General features: G+C 60.3%; 1 protein-coding gene across 17 annotated transcripts in view; it reads left to right on the forward strand.

Annotated features, from left to right (window-relative positions):
- The window catches only part of AFDN (afadin, adherens junction formation factor), a 145,501-nt gene extending 126,013 nt beyond the window's left edge, over positions 1-19,488 (forward strand). For 7 of the 17 annotated variants that reach the window (XM_066247700.1, XM_066247704.1, XM_066247710.1 and 4 more), the window contains 6 exons: positions 897-1,889; positions 4,529-4,564; positions 10,404-10,538; positions 13,420-13,687; positions 17,168-17,246; positions 17,644-19,488. In XM_066247700.1, the coding sequence (XP_066103797.1) occupies positions 897-1,889; positions 4,529-4,564; positions 10,404-10,538; positions 13,420-13,687; positions 17,168-17,246; positions 17,644-17,797 (1,665 nt within the window). In that variant the 3' untranslated portion in view covers positions 17,798-19,488. The remainder of the gene's footprint in view (positions 1-896; positions 1,890-4,528; positions 4,565-10,403; positions 10,539-13,419; positions 13,688-17,167; positions 17,247-17,643) is intronic. The other 10 variants (XM_066247707.1, XM_066247715.1, XM_066247708.1 and 7 more) reach the window with 3 other exon arrangements.
- The last annotated feature ends 402 nt before the right edge of the window (positions 19,489-19,890 follow it).

Below are 19,890 nucleotides of genomic sequence, written 5' to 3' on the forward strand. Positions count from 1 at the left end.
TGTGGGTAGTGCGTGTCTGTGCCCAGGGAAGCTGCAGCGACACAGTTGGTGTCCGCGTCTCTGTCAGGCCTGTGTTCAAGTGGTATTTTATTTTCCGGTTTTTCAAGAAACAGTTCGTATTTCATTTTGTTGGTGTGTTTTTTAAGGAAAGGAAAAGTTAATTTTCCACACTTGCATCTTCAATTTCTCTTCACTAACGGGGTGGGAAGAATGTTTGATTCAGACATCATAGTGAAGCGTTTCTATTGGGTTAAACTACTTTAGACGCTATTTTCCAGACATCAGACCAGGCCTTTGAGAAGAGGGGTTTTGTTTCTGTTCCTGACGCGCACATGTTCTGTGTCCAGCGGGTGTGCACCGCTGTGCAGAGCGTCCTGAGACAGGCGGCGCTGCCCCGGGAGCCTGCGGCTTCCTGCACCGTCCTCCTCGGCTCTCGGGGCTGCCAGTAGTGGACTTCACACAGCCATGGACAGATCACGTGTGGGGACTTGATAATAACTGTTAATCATAATTAGAATTTTACTACAGGGCTGTAACTTTTGTTGCTGTTCATATAGTTGGGTAGATAGATTTATCCTTTCAAAGTCAGGGAGTGGCTGGGACCCCAGTGGAGCCAGGCGCAGGGAGGAGGCAGCGGAGGGGGAGGAGCCAATGGGGGGGCGGGGCCGGCGACTGCAGCCTCGGAGGGTTCCTGCCGTGCTGTGGCCGCAGGGCTGTCTCTCCGCAGGTGCAGGTTCCGGGGCACACTGTTCTTGAGCGCAGTCCCACGGGGCTGGCCACTGCTCTGCGCCCCTGCTCTTCCGGGTACCTTTCTCCCTGGAATAACACGCTTAGGAATTTCCGGGATTTCTGCTGGTGAGTGGATGAAACGTGATGGTTTTCCTCTCTTTTTCCAGCGTGTCACCCGTTCCCAGGAGGAACTTCGGGAGGACAGGGCTTATCACCTGGAGCGCCACCGACTGGAGGCGCTGATGGACCGCAAGGTGGACAGCGACCTGTGGATGAGTCAGGGCTCCTTGCTGGGCTCCAGCATGTCCAGCCAAGAGCACCTGGACCACACGTCCAAACCGGGCACTCCTGCGTCCACGCTGACGAAGAGCGGCCCCGGGCGCTGGAAGACGCCGGCCGCAGTGCATCCGGTGCCGCCTCCCGGCCGCGTGGACCCGCCCCCGCCGCCCCCGCCGCCGCCCCCCGCGCACTACGCCAGCGACTTGGACGGCACTCCGGCCGACCTGCCCCTGCCGCCCCCGCCGGGCACCCAGCCGGGGCTGCCCACCACGGGCGCGGCCGCCGAGCGCAGGAAGCGCGAGGAGCACCAGCGCTGGTACGAGAAGGAGAAGGCGCGGCTGGAGGAGGAGCGTGAGCGCAAGCGGCGGGAGCAGGAGCGCAAGCTGGGCCAGATGCGCGCGCAGGCGCTGAACCCCACACCCTCCGCGTCCCTCGCGCCGCCCGCCGTGCCGCCCGCCAGACCCGAGAAGCCGGCCGCGCTGCCCAGGGCCCCGGACACAGTCATCCGGGAGCTGCAGCCCCAGCAGCAGCCCCGCACCATCGAGCGCAAGGACCTGCAGTACGTCACCGTCAGCAAGGAGGGGCTCTCCGGGGACAGCCTGTCGCCCGACCCCTGGAAGCGCGACGCCCGGGAGAAGCTGGAGAAGCAGCAGCAGATGCACATCGTGGACATGCTGAGCCGCGAGATCCAGGAGCTGCAGGGCAAGGCCGAGCGCAGCGCCGAGGAGAGCGACCGGCTGCGCAAGCTCATGCTGGAGTGGCAGTTCCAGAAGCGGCTGCAGGAGTCACAGCAGAAGGACGAGGACGACGAGGAGGAGGAGGACGACGACGTGGACACCATGCTGCTCATGCAGCGGCTGGAGGCCGAGCGCAGAGCCAGGGTAAAGGGGCGCGGGCGCGGTCCCTGTGGCCCTGCCGCGGGCGGGGGCGCCGTGATGTGGGCGACCCCACATGGCCCCTAGCAGCGAGCCGAACACGGCCAGACACATGTGGACAGCGGTCCAGACGGTCCGGACGGGCCTTTACGGTTCAGTTAGAAAACCTGTGTGTCCTTCCCGAGTTCAGTCAGGGAGACGCGCTCGTGGCCAGTGGGGGTCGTGGTCAGGGCTGGCAGTGTTTCTCAAGCAGACAGGTAGGGCCTGTCCTGGGCTTCGTGGGCCCCGCAGACCCCGGCTTCCCTGCTCGGCCCTGCTGCGGAGCCGGCGGAGCCTGGACAGGCCCTAGGCAGGCTGCTGCCGGCCGCGGGGCAGCGAGGACCCTGTCCAGAGCCTCAGCGTCAGGCCGTCCGGCCATCCCAGGAACAGGCCATGCCAGGCAGCAGGTCGCTGAAGGGAGTGTTGGTGTGGCAGGGACGTGGCAGTGGTAGCAGAGGGCACTGAGCACTCAGGGGTTGACTCTCTCCAGATTATACCCGTAACTTCTGGTGCTTTTGTGTCAAGTAAAAGAAAAAGTAAAAATTTTATTAGTTTAAAGACAATAGATAGTCAAAATGCCAAATTTGAGATTTTTGTTAGCCTCTCAAGAGAACTGTTGACAGGCATTTATCAGTATTAATTTGCAGAGAATGCTGTTGACCATTTTATGGTTAATGAGCTTTAGTAATTAAAAAATATATACAATACAGTATTCTGAGAAAAGACGGCCAAGAGCATGTCCTTTTTTTGTCTTTTGGATTTTGTTTCTAATTCCAGCTTTTGTTTGACGCTGTCCGCACTGGAGGACCTACCCTGTCCACTGGTAGCATGCCACCTCTGCCTCGCCTCGCGGTGGAGCGTCCACAGGGCCAGCGGGGTCCCTGAGCAGTCACAGGGCCAGCGAGTGGGGTCCCTGAGCAGTCACAGGGCCAGCGGGGTCCCTGAGCGCCCACAGGGCCAGCGGGGTCCCTGAGCGGTCACAGGGCCAGCGGGGTCCCTGAGCGCCCACAGGGCCAGCGAGCGGGGTCCCAGAGCACCCACAGGGCCAGCGGGGTCCCTGAGCGTCCACAGGGCCAGCGGGGTCCCTGAGCGCCCACAGGGCCAGCGAGAGGGGTCCCAGAGCGCCCACAGGGCCAGCAGGGTCCCAGAGCGCCCACAGGGCCAGCGGGGTCCCTGAGCGCCCACAGGGCCAGCGAGCAGGGTCCCAGAGCGCCCACAGGGCCAGCGGGGTCCCTGAGCAGTCACAGGGCCAGCGAGCGGGGTCCCAGAGCACCCACAGGGCCAGCGGGGTCCCTGAGCGCCCACAGGGCCAGGGAGCGGGGTCCCTGAGCGGTCACAGGGCCAGCGGGGTCCCTGAGCACCCACAGGGCCAGCGAGCGGGGTCCCAGAGCACCCACAGGGCCAGCGGGGTCCCTGAGCGTCCACAGGGCCAGCAGGGTCCCTGAGCGCCCACAGGGCCAGCGAGCGGGGTCCCAGAGCGCCCACAGGGCCAGCAGGGTCCCTGAGCGCCCACAGGGCCAGCGAGCGGGGTCCCAGAGCGCCCACAGGGCCAGCGGGGTTCCTGAGCAGTCACAGGACCAGCGGGGTCCCTGAGCGCCCACAGGGCCAGCGGGGTCCCTGAGCGGTCACAGGGCCAGCGGGGTCCCTGAGCGGTCACAGGGCCAGCGGGGTCCCTGAGCACCCACAGGGCCAGAGGGGTCCCTGTCGAGCTGTCTCTGGAATCACTCTCCAGAAACGCCCCATGTTCATACTCTTCTTCCATACATGTCCTCAGCCAAGTTTATGTAAAACTTTGCCCAAAATTTGGGTGGAATTGCTTTGAAACACATTTCTAAGAGGAAGGTTTAAGTGTTAACTTACTACATTGCTGGTTGACAAGTTACCAGTAGGAAACGTGCTTCAGAACAGCTGTTTGCCGTCCGTCTTGTTGGATTGGCAAGATCGGCTGTTTGATCAGGCTGCGTGGCGTCGAGCACGGGCGCTCGGGCCTCCGTGGCACAGAATCGTGCAGTGCGGTTCCCTCCTGGGCCTGCCCATCGCCGGGGGCCTGCTGCAGGCGGTCACTGAGGAAGTGGAGCGTGCCGTGGCCTGTGCCCCCCCCCCAGACCACGGGGAAAGGGTGGCCCTGCCTTCGCGGCAGCTCCAGCTCTGAGCGCAGACCAGTGCTGACCGTCCGAGTCGACGTCCCAGACGCCGGACGGAGAGGCCGCTGCGCTGGGCTGTGGTTTCGTTAGTGATTTCTCTGGATACGGTTTTTATCACAGACCCCTCAGTTATAAGTCCCTCAGTGAGAGCGGTGGTACTCAGAAAGCTTTTATGACAATGTAGTTAAAAGCATTGTGCATTTACTGTTGATTACATGGTATCTAATAGCTTAGTCTCCAGGTGAGAGAGCGGAGGGAAACTTGCACTTTTCTAGTTTCCGTGTATCTCAGTCACGAACTCAGCACCTAACCCTGAGCCCCAGACGTCAGCCTGCAGCCCCGCCCTGCCCCCCGGGCCCCCCGAGGCGGGACGCGTGAGCCTCAGACTTGCTGGAGCGGAAGGCAGGTCGAAGCTCCCTGTGCTCACACTGCCTTTCTCTCTTTCCTCCGCTGTTCCTGCAGCAGACTGCTCTGCCAGCAATCTCTGTTCTAGATTTGGTATGTTCTTGTTCCTGCCCTTTGCTACGTCCCCCTGTCTTGAGTTTCCTCCGCGTGGTGGTGTGTGTTTCCGTAGCGGCAGCTGCAGGCCCAGACCCGGTCTGCCATCCGCGCCTCGAGAGCATGCCTTTGACTGCCTTTGTGTTCCGTTTTCCTTTGCTTTTCTCCTTTCATTTCAAGTGCTTTTTTTTTTATGGTTTTGACCTTTTCTCAGTTTTAGCCATAAAATTGATTCTGTGTATTCTTTTCAGTCATAAATACGTGAGCAAATGAAAGAAATTTGCAGAGTGACCCACGTCATCCTTGTCCCATTAGAAATAGGTTTAGGTATTCAGCTATTAGAGCCTCGGGTGAGTTGATGGTGACGTTTGCCAGGGTGAGGGAGGCTTCCGGCCAGCAGACTGGGCTCGCCCCGTGGTGCCCTGTGGACTTCAGGGACTGGACCGGTTTGCGGTCTGCCCCAGAATTCTTGAGGTCGTGTTCTGCTGTGGGTTCAGTGGGTTTTAGTGTCAGTATTGAGACCCTTTGGCTGGTCACTTAGTGCCCATTGTGTTAACTACCCTCTGTGTCCTCTGCCAGACAATTAGAGTCTAACTGATACAGTTACGTTAACTTGAACTTAACCTTTGTTAGTTGCCTTTTAATTGATAGGCCAGTATCAGACACTTAAAAAAAAACCTGCAGAATTCAAGTGTGACGTTAATGGCATTTTCACCAAGCAACAGCCTACCTTTTTTAAGAAGTTAAATGGGTAGTCCTGGCCGGATGGCTAGCTTGGTCAGAGCCGTACCCAAGTGCAGGCGTGCCAGTTCCGTCCCCGGTCAGGGCACAGGCAGGGACAGGTCGATGTTCCTGTCTCTCTCTCTCTCCTTTCTCTAAAGTCAATAAGTAAATTTTTAAAAAGTTTTTAAGTAGATAGCATGGTGCTATTATCACTGCAAAGATAAACTTCCCTCTTTGATGACCGAAGGCATAATTTCTGAGCTTTACATATTTTTCTTTTACGAGACAAATACAAAAAATATACATTCTTCTGCCTCCTTCTTTGTGTATGAAGATGGACGTGTCGGAGGTGGTTGGAGTGTCACTTAGAGCGGCGTCTGTGTGAGGTTCTCGGCATTCGCCGTGTGCCAGGTGCTGACACGAGGCCGCTGCTCCGGAGACGGTGGGCAGACCACGAGTGCGGTCTGAGGACAGTCAGCTGAGCTGAGGGGTTCCATCGCTGAGCATAAATGGCTGAGTTCTTCTTTAACAGATAATTATTAATATTGGCTTTAACCACGCTGCTTCTGAGCATCCCGTGGTCTCTTTCCCCAGAAGACGTGAGTATTATCAACACTCGTTCTCTGTGCAGATCTCACTGTGTCGGACCTGGCAGGGCATCCTGACACCTGCCTCCGTTAGGCGTTCATCCCCTTAGGATGAGAGGGGTAGTGGCAGATGCGTGACCACCGTGTGGGCACACGACCTCGTGTGGGCTTTAAGGGAAGCTTTCTTAGGCGTTGTAGGGTTTCTGTTGTGAGTGGCATTGAGGAGGCAGGTGTTTCTGGGAGCACGGGGGTTCAGCGAGGCCGGAGGGCTGCCCGGGCCAGTGTCCGCCCCACCCCTGTCTCGCCCTCTGCCGCACCGCTCTCTCTAGGCTCAAGACCGGGACTGACGCAGGCACCCTCTTCACGGTCCCAGTGCAGACCCCTCCCTCTCGAGTCTCCGGGGCCCTCGGATTTCCACGTGCTCAGAGCAAACCCTCCCTCCCACCCCGACTGCCCCTCCTCCCGCCCGAGTCTCCGGGGCCCTCGGATTTCCACGTGCTCAGAGCAAACCCTCCCTCCCACCCCGACTGCTCCCCCTCCAGCCTTCTGGTCGCAGTGGCTCCGTCCAGCCAGAGCCACCTTAGTGACCACAGCCACGGCTTCTCCACGGAGCCTTCCGCTCTCTGCTTCCCAGACCCTAGTCGCCCCACGCCCAGTCTGCACCACGTCCCCCGCCGGGGTGGCTGCGACCTCCCCAGCCTGTGCCCTCCGCTGCTCCACGGAGCCTTCCGCTCTCTGCTTCCCAGACCCTAGTCGCCCCACTCCCAGTCTGCACCACGTCCCCCGCCGGGGTGGCTGCGACCTCCCCAGCCTGTGCCCTCCGCTGCTCCACGGAGCCTTCCGCTCTCTGCTTCCTCAGACCCTAGTCGCCCCACTCCCAGTCTGCACCACGTCCCCCGCCGGGGTGGCTGCGACCTCCCCAGCGCTGTGTCCTCTGCTGCTCCTTTTCTCCCTTGTCGGCGGGCAGCCACAGTGAGACCGGAAAACCCGCCCCGTCGCGAGGTCCACAGAGCCCGCGGTGGCGTCCCTGCCGCTAAGAGAAATGTCCCAGCTCTTCCCGTGGCCCCCGAGGTGCTGGGTTCTGTCCACGCCTCGCATCCCCGGGCCCCAGGCCCTGCTCTGGAGCCCCTGTGGGGCAGGAGGTGACCACTGGGAGCCTCACCTGGCTGCCAGCCCTTCTCCCTGCTGACAGTGTGGCTTAGGTGCCAGAGAACTGCATAGATTGCCCCCTGCTCCTGATGAGCTGTGATGTGGGCGGACCGCAGCGCCAGCCCAGTGTTGGGGTACCCCCTACAGAGGGAGGCTGGCTCGGCCCAGCGGGTGCTGAGCTCACCCGTGTGCTCTTGCTGTTAAAGAGCCTCCTGCCAGGAGAGCCGTGGTGAGGGGCCCTCTCCCCACGGGAAGTCCTCTGCCCGAGGGGCTCCGATGTGCTGAGCTCACCCGTGTGCTCTTGCTGTTAAAGAGCCTCCTGCCAGGAGAGCCGTGGTGAGGGGCCCTCTCCCCACGGGAAGTCCTCTGCCCCGAGGGGCTCCGATGTGCTGAGTGCTGTGCGGTGGGGGCGTTCTGCATCACGCACACCCGGCCCTCGCGAGAGAGAGCAGCTCCCGCAGGAGGTCCGTCCTCGCCTGGGAGTGAGCTCAGGGCGGGGCCCCCGGCCCAATCGGTGCTTTCTTCACTTGGGGGCCTTAGACTTTTCTGGGGTGAGTGCATTGCAGAAGGCCGGCAGAGAAAGGTTTCTTAGGGGTGCTGCGTCTTGCGGCCTTGGTTGTCTTTCCAGTGAAAACGTCAGGAAGTGAGTGTGAGAGCTGCAGGTTGATGTGCTTCTGCCCTGCGAGACTGTAAACCAGATCTCCAGTCTCCACGTACTTTCTTACCTGAAACTGCCCGTTGCTTAGAGGGCGCTGCCCACTCGCCTCGCTCTGGGTCGGCTCACAGACTGGGTGCTGGAGTGACAGCGGGGCCCTGGTTTGGGACAGGGTGCAGTTGGGCTGTCCCGATTGGTTCTGCGTGGACTGTGTGTCTGTGGAGCGGTTCCCACAGGACGCTCGGTGGCTGTTGTTGACAGGAAGCTCAGAGATTACTTCTTCTCCTCTCGTAGTGGGTTTTTTGGTTTGTTTTGTTTTCTTGTTTGTGTGTGTTTTTAGTAAAGCAGCATATATTTCAGGAAAGAAAGAAGTCTTGGTCTTGAAAACGAGAGTCCTGTGTGGAACCTCTTACCAGGTAGAAGGAAGAAGTGGTCTCGAATGGCTGTGGTCATTCTCCTACTTTCAAATAGTGACCAGTGACCAGAGCCCAGGAGGAGATAGAGCAGAATGAAAGTTTTCAAGGAGAAATACCTGTTTATAGATTCGTAGGATAGTGTTTTGTACCGTGAGGAACTGGACCACAGTTCTGACTTCTTAATGTCATGCTCCTGTATAGAAGAACTGCCCTGGCCAGTTGGCTCAGCGGTAGAGCGTCGGCCTAGTGTGCGGAGGACCCGGGTTCGATTCCCGGCCAGGGTACACAGTAGAAGCGCCCATTTGCTTCTCCACCCCTCCGCCACGCCTTCCTCTCTGTCTCTCTCTTCCCCTCCCGCAGCCAAGGCTCCACTGGAGCAGAGATGGCCCGGGCGCTGGGGATGGCTCTGTGGCCTCTGCCTCAGGCGCTAGAGTGGCTCTGGTCGCAACATGGCGACACCCAGGATGGGCAGAGCATCGCCCCTGGTGGGCAGAGTGTCGCCCCATTGTGGGCGTGCCGGGTGGATCCCGGTCGGGCACATGCGGGAGTCTGTCTGACTGTCTCTCCCTGTTTCCAGCTTCAGAAAAATGCAAAAAAAAGAAAAGAAAAAAAAAAAAAAGAACTAATTGGCTGTGTCCGTCTAGATGGTTTTTCTTGCTCAGACTTGTTTTTAATGAGGTCCAGAGAGAGAGCCTCGTGGCTTGGCCTGTGACAGGCCAGGGGGGCCTATGCTGTCTCGCAGTCCACACCCCCCGAGGGCATTCCTGCGGAGCCTGTCTTGTCATCAGTTGCTGTTTTAGTTTGTTACCTGGCGGTCTGCTTGGTGCTGTTCTCATCAGTGGTGCTGACTGGACGAGTCCAGGGAGGGCCTGGGTCCCTCCTGCAGGAGCTCTGGGTGACAGCACAACGGTGTCGCCCAGGGAGCGGGCGTGCTGGCCCTGTCCTCCTCATGACCCCCTCAGTTCTTCACCCACAGCCTCTGATCCGCGACAGAGCGCCTGCCAGCCTCCTGGGCTTGTGCCTCGATCACCGTCCAGGGAGGGATGTTGATGTGTCTGCTTGAGAGAGAGGGGCTCCTTTCTCCTGAGGTGTCGTTGCTGTGTGCGGACGAGAAGGAGCCGGGTGGTCCAGAGCTGTGGAGCCACGAGTCAGATGTGCGCTCACAACAGAAGGGGCCGTGTTGTGTCGAGACGGCAGAGGGCCCGCTCTGCTCGCTGCTTTTAGCTCAGGGTTCCTTTGTAGAAAAGGCATCTTCCGCCTGCAGTCAGCAGAGAGAAGTGTGGCCAAGAGGTGAGAGGAGCTGAAGCCCAAACAAGACGAGGCTTGTCCTGGCCTCGTAAGGTGCCCTAAGCATTGAGTGATGGAATGATGTGAGTGAAGGGAAGGTGCTAGGTGACTGGTGGGTGGTGGGCTTAGACCTGCAGCAGAGCCTTGTGACGAGCCGTCACCTGGAAACCGGGCGCCCTGTGTCGGGAGGCGGGCAGCGGCGTCCTCGCGGACGGTGCAGGCCGGGGAGGCATTGGGCAGGCTTGTAGCAGGAGGCCGCTCGGGCGTCGCCCACACTTCCAGTTCTGACTGTGGCTCGGCTAGAAGCGCCCCTGAGCGGAGCCGGGGTTTCTGGGGTACGTGATGGGCCCCGAGGAAGCTGGGGCAGAGGGCCAGGTGGGACAGGAAGTGCTAGAAACCTGGTCCCTGTGAGCAGGTGGCCCTGTGCCGCCCCGAGGGGAGTCCACCCTGCGACAGGACCGCAGGCTCCTCTCCTCACCGAGGGGGACAGAGAGCATGTGGCAGAGGCTGGATGAGGGAGTCGTAGTTCCGTGGCTCAGGGTGTCTGCTGTCTGTGTCTGAGTCCACACGTCCAGTGGTTAACTTGAGTCTGGATGAGGGAGTCGTAGTTCCGTGGCTCAGGGTGTCTGCTGTCTGTGTCTGAGTCCACGTCCAGTGGTTAACTTGAGTCTGGATGAGGGAGTCGTAGTTCCGTGGCTCAGGGTGTCTGCTGTCTGTGTCTGAGTCCACGTCCAGTGGTTAACTTGAGTCTGGATGAGGGAGTCGTAGTTCCGTGGCTCAGGGTGTCTGCTGTCTGTGTCTGAGTCCACGTCCAGTGGTTAACTTGAGTCTGTCCTCGTAAAAGAATCCCACTTGCTCGTGTGACTGTGTGAGCCCCGCGCGTGGTGGCGGCGGCCCGGGGCCCGCGTGGAGCCTGCGTGTGCGGCCGCTGCGAAGCCCGGTGTCTGTGCTGAGCGCGTGTGTGTGTCCGTGTCCCTGTGCACCGCGGCCGTGTGGCGGGGGCTGAGGGCGCTCTGTGTCAGTTGCAGGATGAAGAGCGGCGGCGGCAGCAGCAGCTGGAGGAGATGCGCCAGCGGGAGGCGGAGGAGCGCGCCCGGCAGGAGGGGCGGCGGCTGCGGCAGGAGGAGGAGCGCGGCAAGCGGGACGCAGAAGAAAAGGTTATGGTCCTCTAGGGGCGCCGGGGCGGCGCTGGCGTGTTCTCCCGGTGCGGGACGAGCCTGCGCGGCCGTGTCCTCACGGCGTGCGGGGCGGCGGGGCCGGACCCCCGGCCTCTGCCCTGGACCCCCGCCCGCGGCCTGGTCCGGCCCACCTACCTCTCTCCTGAACTGTCTGCGTGTCTCTCTGACTCCTGCTCCCAGCCGGGCCGGCCCGAGCCTCTCTGCCCGGGGCCGGCCCGCTCTGTCCTTCCTGGACGCCGTCCAGCTCTCCCTGGAGGGACGATGGTTGGTTTCTGTGGAGTTCGATCCTGAGCCTGAGAAACTGCAGGAACGTGGCAGACAGTTGGCAAGAAACACACTAAGTGTTTCAAAGAGACCATTTGCTGAAATTACTCTGTTCTAGCTGACGGTAAAGATGCATATGGCTTATCAAAAAACCGTGAAACAAGGAAAATTTAACTTAGTGTGTAACCAGGTAGATGTTCTGAGTTACTACTTTGTTTCCGTATGTGGGTTTTCTTATTCAAGTCCTCCTTTGATTGATTTTCAACATGAGGACGCATTTGGCCTGTTCTGGGAACGGAGCCGTGCGACCCTGTGCCCAGCAAGGCCCGGCACGGGCCGAGGGACAGGCCGCCCTCCTCTGTCACTTCCCTTCTGTGAAGGCGGCATGCGCGAGCCACAGCTCCTGATGGGGAGAAATCTAGCTTCTATTAAACGTTTCATCTTTGGTATCCAGTGAACTGTGTTCACAGAGCACCCCCCCCGCCCGGGGAAGGACCTGTGGGAGCTGTTACAGGGGCCCAGCCTCGTAGGATGCATAACAGTCGGAAAGTAGGAGGGACAGTGGTGTGATGCGTGTGCGTGACGTGGGGTGCCTGTGAGGACACAGACCTGTGTGCGTTCCCTAGACTCCGCCCTGAGAGCCTGTCCCTGTCCCCTGTCCCCTGTCCCCTAGACCCCGCCCTGAGAACCTGTCCCTGTCCCCTGTCCCCTAGACCCTGCCCTGAGAGCCTGTCCCTGTCCCCTGTCCCCTAGACCCCGCCCTGAGAGCCTGTCCCTGTCCCCTGTCCCCTGTCCCCTGCTGTCTGTGCAGCACTGACGTTCTCTTCCCGGGCGAGGCGCCCTGGCGTCCTCTGCGGGGGTGATGACGTCACAGCTGATGGTCTTCCGAAGGAAATCAGACTCAGAACGCAAACCCCTGGAGGTCTGCTCTGTGTGCTGTTTGGTGCTCTGCCCTTGGTGGCTGGAGGGTGTGCCCACCAGCCCCTGCCCACGCAGCTGCCAGAGTGCAAGGCTTTGCCCCTGCGCATGCCCCACGCTCCAGTGCGGCCACACCTGGGGCCAGTGCCCGTGTGCAGAGGGCAGGGCTCCTCCTTCCCAACCTGCGTGCCCCCCTTGTGCCGTGGCAGCGAGCCTTCTGCCAGCACCTGCCTCTGGGATGGACGGTCAGGGTACAGAGAGTTGAGCACCCTCCTGCTCTTCTGTACAGAGTGTCCAGAAGTGAAGCAGTGGGGTTGCTTTGTTACAGAAAACGAGGGGGAGACAAAGCCTTCTCAGGTCCAGTAATCAGATCTCCTAGTGGAGGTGGCTGTGCTGCTCCCCAGACGGACGGGCGGCCCGCGCTGTCCTCGGCTAGGGCTCCGACTCCCGGCAGCTGTGCGGGGGTGCCGGGCTCCCCGGTTTCAGTCCACGCCCAGGAGGACACCTGCTTTGCACAGAAAACAAGACGAGTGTTCCCTTCAGGTGCCCAGCACAGAGCGAGAGGCAGGGCAGGAGATGGGCCCCGGCCGCGACCGGACAGGCAGCTCTCTCCCTCAGCAGGGGAGGCATCGTCCGTTGTGTGTCCACTTGCTGTGTGTGTGTGTGTGTGTGTGTGTGTGTGTGTGTCTGTCTAGAGCAGCAGGGAGAAATCATGGCACACACCGTCAGATGGGGACTGAAACCTTCGTTCTGACACCAGCAAGGCCCCGACGTTAGTCCCCTCGGTTGAGTGAACATGAAATGCGATGAGCTCCATTCTGTAGTGTGGACGTCGTCCTTCCGAGGGCCACTGACTCTGTGTGACCTCATCCCTTTCCTTCCTTCCTGCCTTTTCTCTTGTGTTCTAAAACTTCTGTCAATCTTTAATAACAAAACTGTGCTGTTAATCTTTCCTAATGTTCAGATGACTTAACACTGTCCAGTGGGGCTTTCGCAGAGGTGTATCAGAGAAGATGTGCGTCTGTGTCCCGTCTGTGGGCCCCTCGCTGTCGGGGAGGCGAAGATGTGAACTGTGGGTCAGACTCGGGGGGCCTGTTTGCTGCCTGTTGCTTTGGGAAAGCGGGCATGTCTCTGCAGTTGATGGTGTTCTGTTAATCGCCCTCTGATTAACTGGAAATAAACCAGGTGGCTTAATCTCGTCCTCCTTGTCGAGGAAGGACCACTCCTCTGCAGTCGCCGTGCGCTCGGCCGGGGCGGGCCTGCTGCGGGCGGCCGGGGACCCTGGTGTGGGCTTGGTTTTGTCTTTGAGCTCAGCAGCCACAGGTGAGTTAACGTCCTGACAGGCACGGAGGAGAGGGGACAGGGGTCACGTGTGCTGGGTCCGGGACGGACCGTGTGGAAGTGGGGAGCCCGAAAGCTCCCAGGAGTCGATCATCCGTGCTTCCAGCCTTTTCTGTCACGTGTCCCATGACAGTGTGTTCCATCGTGAGTGTGAGACGCCTGCTTCGGGGGGTCTGCGTGTCTGTCCAGTTCCAGTGGCCCTGCACTCCGACTGTCCTGTCCGTTGTCTGTGTGCTGGGACGGCGGGCAGGCCGTGCTCTCCTGCCCTGCGAGGCCGGGGTCACCGGGCCCCGCCCACCTCGCCTGACCTCTTGCTCTTGTCCGTTCCCCCCCGCAGCGGCGACAGGAGGAGGGCTACTACAGCCGCCTGGAGGCCGAGCGCCGCCGCCTGCACGAGGAGGCCGACCGCCGGCTGCTGGAGCCCGAGGAGCCGGGTCTGGGCCGGCCGCCGCTGCCCCGGGGCTATGAGCCCCCCGCCCCGGCCCCACCCCCCCCACCGCAGCGCACCGCCTCCTACCTGCAGGCGCAGGCCCTGTCCCCCGACTCCCTGTACACCGCCAAGCTGGTCGCATACACCGAGGAGGAGGAGGACTGCGGCCCAGCAGGTCAGGACCCCTTCCCTGGCGCGAGGACGACCCGCGGGCACCTTCCTCCTGCCACCCCTAAGCCGCGCCCCCGCCCGCCACGCCCGGCTTCCCATGGCATCTTTCTCTCCACATTCCAGCCAGCCTGGCCAGTGCCCAGTACTGTCCACATAGCAGGCCAACCACCACCCACTCCAAAACCAGCCAGCTTCTACCATCTCAGCCACTCTAGAGGCAGAGGTCCAGAGTGGGGCTGCCAGCCAGCCCTCCTGCCCTCCTGACTGGACCTTGGCATCTGTCCGCACACCTCCACTGGAGTGTGGCCAGTCGCGGCCACCTCGCATGGGAGTCTGATCAGGCTCAGCGGCCCCCGCTCCCCGGGGGCAGAGCTGCTCTGGCCGTCCCAGTGTCAGACCCTCTGGCCGCTCCCCGGGGGCAGAGCTGCTCTGGCCGTCCCAGTGTCGGACCCTCTGGCCGCTCCCCGGGGGCAGAGCTGCTCTGGCCGTCCCAGTGACGGACCCTCTGGCCGCTGCCCGGGGGCAGAGCTGCTCTGGCCGTCCCAGTGACGGACCCTCTGGCCGCTGCCCGGGGGCAGAGCTGCTCTGGCCGTCCCAGTGTCGGACCCTCTGGCCGCTGCCCGGGGGCAGAGCTGCTCTGGCCGTCCCAGTGACGGACCCTCTGGCCGCTGCCCGGGGGCAGAGCTGCTCTGGCCGTCCCAGTGTCGGACCCTCTGGCCGCTGCCCGGGGGCAGAGCTGCTCTGGCCGTCCCAGTGACGGACCCTCTGGCCGCTGCCCGGGGGCAGAGCTGCTCTGGCCGTCCCAGTGTCGGACCCTCTGGCCGCTGCCCGGGGGCAGAGCTGCTCTGGCCGTCCCAGTGACGGACCCTCTGGCCGCTGCCCGGGGGCAGAGCTGCTCTGGCCGTCCCAGTGACGGACCCTCTGGCCGCTGCCCGGGGGCAGAGCTGCTCTGGCCGTCCCAGTGTCGGACCGGCTGGCCGCTGCCCGGGGGCAGAGCTGCTCTGGCCGTCCCAGTGACGGTCCCTCTGGCCGCTGCCCGGGGGCAGAGCTGCTCTGGCCGTCCCAGTGTCGGACCCTCTGGCCGCTGCCCGGGGGCAGAGCTGCTCTGGCCGTCCCAGTGACGGACCCTCTGGCCGCTGCCCAGTGCAGTTGGCCCTCTCCCCCTCCTCAGCTGCAAAGTCCCGTAGGTCCGGGCTCCGCTCCGCCTCTGCCAGTCGCTGCTGCATTTGGTGCCCTTGCCCACATTCCGGTCTGGAGAGAAGTCTCCGCTCACTCACCATGTTGCGGTGCCTGCTAGGTTTCCATGGTTGCACGTAGGGAGGGCGTGTGTGCTGGGCCACGTGCCCCGTGGTGGTGCAGCAGGGACCCTGAGCAGCTGCCGCACTTGCTGAGCTGGGGGGTGCTGCAGAGTGCCAGCTGCCCCTGCCAGGGCCCGGGGCCAGGTCCCTGCAGGCTACCCCACTCTGTCACCCACAGTACTGTCCACATAGCCGGCCAGCCTTTCTGTCACCTTCCCTTCCCCACGCTCCATGGGGCTGCTGGCCAGACCTCCCAGGCACACACGGCCTTGGGATTCCATCCCAGGGGACGCCAGCCTGTGCCAGGGCCTCAGGCCGCCGCAGGCTGTACTCAGTGACCCCTGTGGAGCCGGCACTGAGAGATACGGACTCAGACGTCCATCGCTCCCGGGGCTCCGCCCAGCTCTGCTCTCTGTGAGCGCGGGTCTTCTGGGCTCCGTGGGGCGGGGCGCGGGCTCAGCAGCCCCCCGAGAGGGTGAGGAGGCGTGCCACTGACCGTGACTGCCCCATCACGTGTGGTTTTGCCGGGGCCTGTCCACCCGAGTCAGCGTCCGTCCGTGTGGAAGGTCCAGTACATAATGTCTAGGCTGAGTCACTCAGAAGCCAAGTCTAATCTTCCTGTCGAGTTTCTGTTGTGAGTGTCTGGAGCGCAGCGTCTTGAGGACCTGACGGGACAGTGCTCCTGTTTGCAGTGAGAGCCAGCAGCCTCGTCACAGCCAACGGCGGCTGGTCTCGCTACTGTGTAGACGCTGTGACACAGATGACACGCGGCTGGGGACAGAGCGGACGCTGGCCCTCACTGCTGTGCCATCTCTGCCACACCCGAGACAGGCGGGGCCAGGTGCAGCCCTGTCCCGTCCCCTGTCCCCTGTCCCCTGTCTGTCACTAGCCCGCGCCCCAGTCAGTGGCCCTGTTGTGAGCTCTGGGGACGTGCGGTTGGCGCTGGGCCTGTTTCTTCCACGGGGGCTGAGAACGGTGACGCAGGCAGCATCCACGTGAATTGGCTAAAACTATTCGATGTTCTGATTAACTGAAAATTTCGAAAAATTGATTTTTACCAGTGGAAGAAACAAGTACCATTCTTAAGACAAAGCTCAAAAGATAAAACCTTTTTAAAAACAAAATGAGAAATAATTTAGAGTTAAAATGGAAGCCATTCTCCCAGGCAGGTAACAAATATGCCTGCAGGCCTGCGTGCGTTGGCGTTGGCTGGGGGCGTGGCTTCCTGGTGGTCTTTTGAGTCTTGGCTGAGGTTGGCTTCCTGTGAGTGGGGGGCCCGCCCTGAGCAGCGGTCTGGGGGGGCAGCTCCCGGGTGGACCGCTGTGGTAGCTGTGGCCTGTCAATCCAATCCGCAGTCAGTCCGCGGGCTGACCGGCCGAGCACACGCTCACCTGTGCCGTCAGCGGAGGAGTCCCAGTGTGCAGTGTTCTTCTCGCTGGGTCACAACGAACAGAATGGTGTCAGCGTGATTTTAACGCATCGTGACTTTAAGAACGTGTCATTAGGGGCGAGGTGAACTTATTTGGGTGTCTGGGTCCTCCGCAGCCCAGGGGGCAATAGGCGGGCGGTGGGGTCCTAGACCACGCCGCCCCGTGTTGTGGGGCACTGAGTGATCTCTGGGCACCAGCGTCAGTGCCGGGGGCCTTGGGTAGCTCCTTTGCTTAAAAAGCTTTTTTTTTAATAATTACAGCCATTTATTTTGGAAAATAAAAGTCTTAGTATCCGCCCTGAAACGAGGAATGCCAGTCGTGTGGGTTACCTCAGTCTGCGGGCTCCACGCCCTCGGTGACCTGGCAGGAAACTTTTGTGTCAGGGTGTCTGGAAAGCTTTGTTCTCTCCCCACTGAAGTCAGTCTTCTGTGGGTTTTCCTTAAAAAATGTATGATACTTGTGAATTTTACCTGATTAGAACATTTTGGCTCTCGCTACCTGAAGCCTCCGCCGTCTCCTCTCCGATACTGACGAGCGGGAGGCCAGGACGCAGCCCCTGGGAGGGAGTGATTGGATTCCAGGCCACGAAGCGGAGTGTCAGAGTGGTGGAGCTTTTATCTGATTGCAAGAGCTTTTCCTTCCTTCTCTTAAGTGATTAAAAGGTGTTATTCTTCTGTGGGCACTGCATCTTTTTTATTTGTCAAGTTTTAGGAATAATGCAGGAACTCTAACTTTTCTTTTTCTTTTATGGGAAAGGACCAAACTCTTTCACGGGATCTTCTGGGACACTTGCCCACGATGCCCATCAGGACCCAAGAGAGAAACTGTCAAAAAGGTATTGCATGTGTTTGCTTTTGTGCCAGCCAGCTGGTTCCCTAACCCTAAACCCTAAACCCTCCTCCTCACCCTCTTCTCACTAAAAACAAATCAAAAGTTGTACTTCTAACTGTTGGAACCCCTGCTTCCTAACAGTGAGGTTTCTGAAAGGGTTTTGAGAGTTGGATGTTACCAGAGAAAGTTAGCATTTTTAGGAAGGAGAATATTTTGCCCTTTTTCTACCTGGGGTTAATCACAGTCCCAGTGGCTTCAGTGGGAGGAAAGGTGATGGTGAGATTTAACCAAGACCGAGTCTCGCTACGAACCTCCTTCCTGCGTGGCCCCCTCGGGTGGACTCGGCGGCCTGCTGAGGACCCCTCCTCTCTGACCGTGGCCTTTGCTCCCCTCTCGTGCAGCCACGAGACTGACCTCCCCGGGGGCACAGGGGCCCCCGAGAATCTGACGTTCCGAGAGCGCCAGCGTCTCTTCTCGCAAGGTCGCGACGTGTCCGATAAAGTCAAAGCCTCCCGCAAGCTGACAGAGCTGGAGAACGAGCTGAACACCAAGTGAGAGGACGGCTGGGAGCGGGCGTGAGCGGACCCTCGGCTGGGAGCGGGCCTGAGCGGACACTCGCTCTGCCCTGAAGTGCTGGGGACTCAGACGCTCTGGTTTCAGAGACTGTTCTGTTTTACCGAGAGAGTATCGTGCACCATCTAACCCCCTGGCTCCTGGGGCTGTGGCCCCGTGAAGGCCGTCTTGGTTTCTGAGTTGGAGTCGGGACAGGACGCAGGGGCGGAGGACACGGCGGTCTCTCCCCGCTTCCTACGGAGCACGAGGAAGTCCTGTTCCCTTCCTCTCCAGAAACCTGACTTCTGCCCAGAGAATGGCTCAAGCTACCCCGACTCTCGTTTGCACTGCTTAGTGGCCACCAGGGGCTGTGAGGGGGGCAGGGCAGGCGGACCTGCTGCGGCCGTGGGGACACAGCTGGTGGGGTTACCACGTGCCGTCCCGCGTGTCCCGAAGCACCCGGAGCTGCGGTGACGCGCACAGGAACTGCGTCCTGCTCGGCCGTCACAGGCGCATGGCCCTCCCGGTCAGTTCTGTGTGCTTGGCTGAGAAACGGTTTCAACAGGAAAGTCTGAGGCTTTAAGCTTAGGAGACTTTATTTTTATAAATAACCAGACTGTTGTTATAGGAAGTCATCGGCAGTGTTGACGGTGGCGGTTGACCCGACTTCCAGAGATGTCAGGTTGTCGCTGGCAGCGTGGTGTTGCCGGGACCAGGAGCGCAGTGTCCGAGGGGCGGGAGGCGAAGGGGAGGCTTGAGCCCTGTGCTCTCAGGAGCGCGAACCCTGACAGAGACGGGGTCCCAGGCCATGCCGCCGCCGGGGGGAGGGGAGGGGAGGCTCACGCACCTCCGCGTCTGTGATTGAAACTCGTGAGAATGGCTCCTGCTGTTGTTCAGGCTGTATTTTTACGCCCTAATAGAATTATTTAATTTTCATTGGTTGAATTACTAGTTACACTGTTGTTTCTTCATCTATGAGGATGTGGCAGGTGTTGGGAGACGGACCTCACTTTGTTTTATACTGTGTGATGTTAAAATAAGATAAATCACTCTGTGATTATGAGATTTTCTATCTGACAAAGCCCTGATTCGGGGCTAGAGGGTCATTCTGCACCACACTGTTCTCGTACAAAGCTGTGTGTTGAGGAGAGGGTGCGACTTCCACGTAGACGAGAAGGGGGCTTCTAGCCTGAGGGGTCCCTGAGAGGAGCTGTGGGAGCCGTCATTCCAGGGCGAGTGGACGTGGTCTGGGTCCCTACTTGGAAGCGTGCCTCTACCAGCCCTGGCTGTGGAGCGTGAAGCGGGTCTGGGCGTTTGCTCCCGAGTGGGGACCGCAGCCTCTCCCAGAGACCTCGAGAACACGGGCCGCCTGATGGGGTGAAACCCCCTTCTTCCCAGAGAAGGACGCAGATGAGCTACTATTGTTAATAACTGTTGTTAATATATAGAGAAGACCAGGACGCCCGTGTACGTGCAGACACATGTAAATATCTGCACACGGGTGATTTTTATGGGGGTGTCGGACTCATGGGCAAGGGGCTTCGCTGTCCTCGGATGGTGGGCCCGAGGTGATGGGTGTGGAAGAGCTTTTCGTAATGTGCGTCACTACGGAAAAGCATCAAAACTGCTGTAGTTCGCCATTTCTACTGTGTTTCATTGGGAACCTATTTTTAATAAACTTTGTATGTATTTAAGTATATCTGCTGGTCCTTTGATGGTGCTGACAGAGGTCACGTTTGTGACGTTCCCTTCCCCCATCGCCTGCTCCCTGTCCTCTCATTAAACATGAGCCGAGTGTCACTGCTGTGTCACCCTGTGGGAGGGGCCTTTGTCCCGCTGGGACAGACTGAACGAGACTCTGGCCACTTGGACAGTGGCCTCAGACACGTGGATATGGGTGTCACGGCTTCCACTTTGCACACCAGTGGTCCCGTGGTCATCGACACCGTCCTCGGTCCCACTCTCCCCGTGGCACCGCTCGGAATTCTGAAGCGTGCCCGTGGGGACGAGAGGTCCTGGTGGGAGGTGCAGTAGAGCCAGGGCCAGCCGGTGCGCCCAGGGGCGTTTGGGTGTGGACGTGGGTGAGGGCAGTGGCG

Source organism: Saccopteryx bilineata, chromosome 12, assembly GCF_036850765.1.
Source record: "Saccopteryx bilineata isolate mSacBil1 chromosome 12, mSacBil1_pri_phased_curated, whole genome shotgun sequence".
NCBI lineage: Eukaryota > Metazoa > Chordata > Mammalia > Chiroptera > Emballonuridae > Saccopteryx > Saccopteryx bilineata.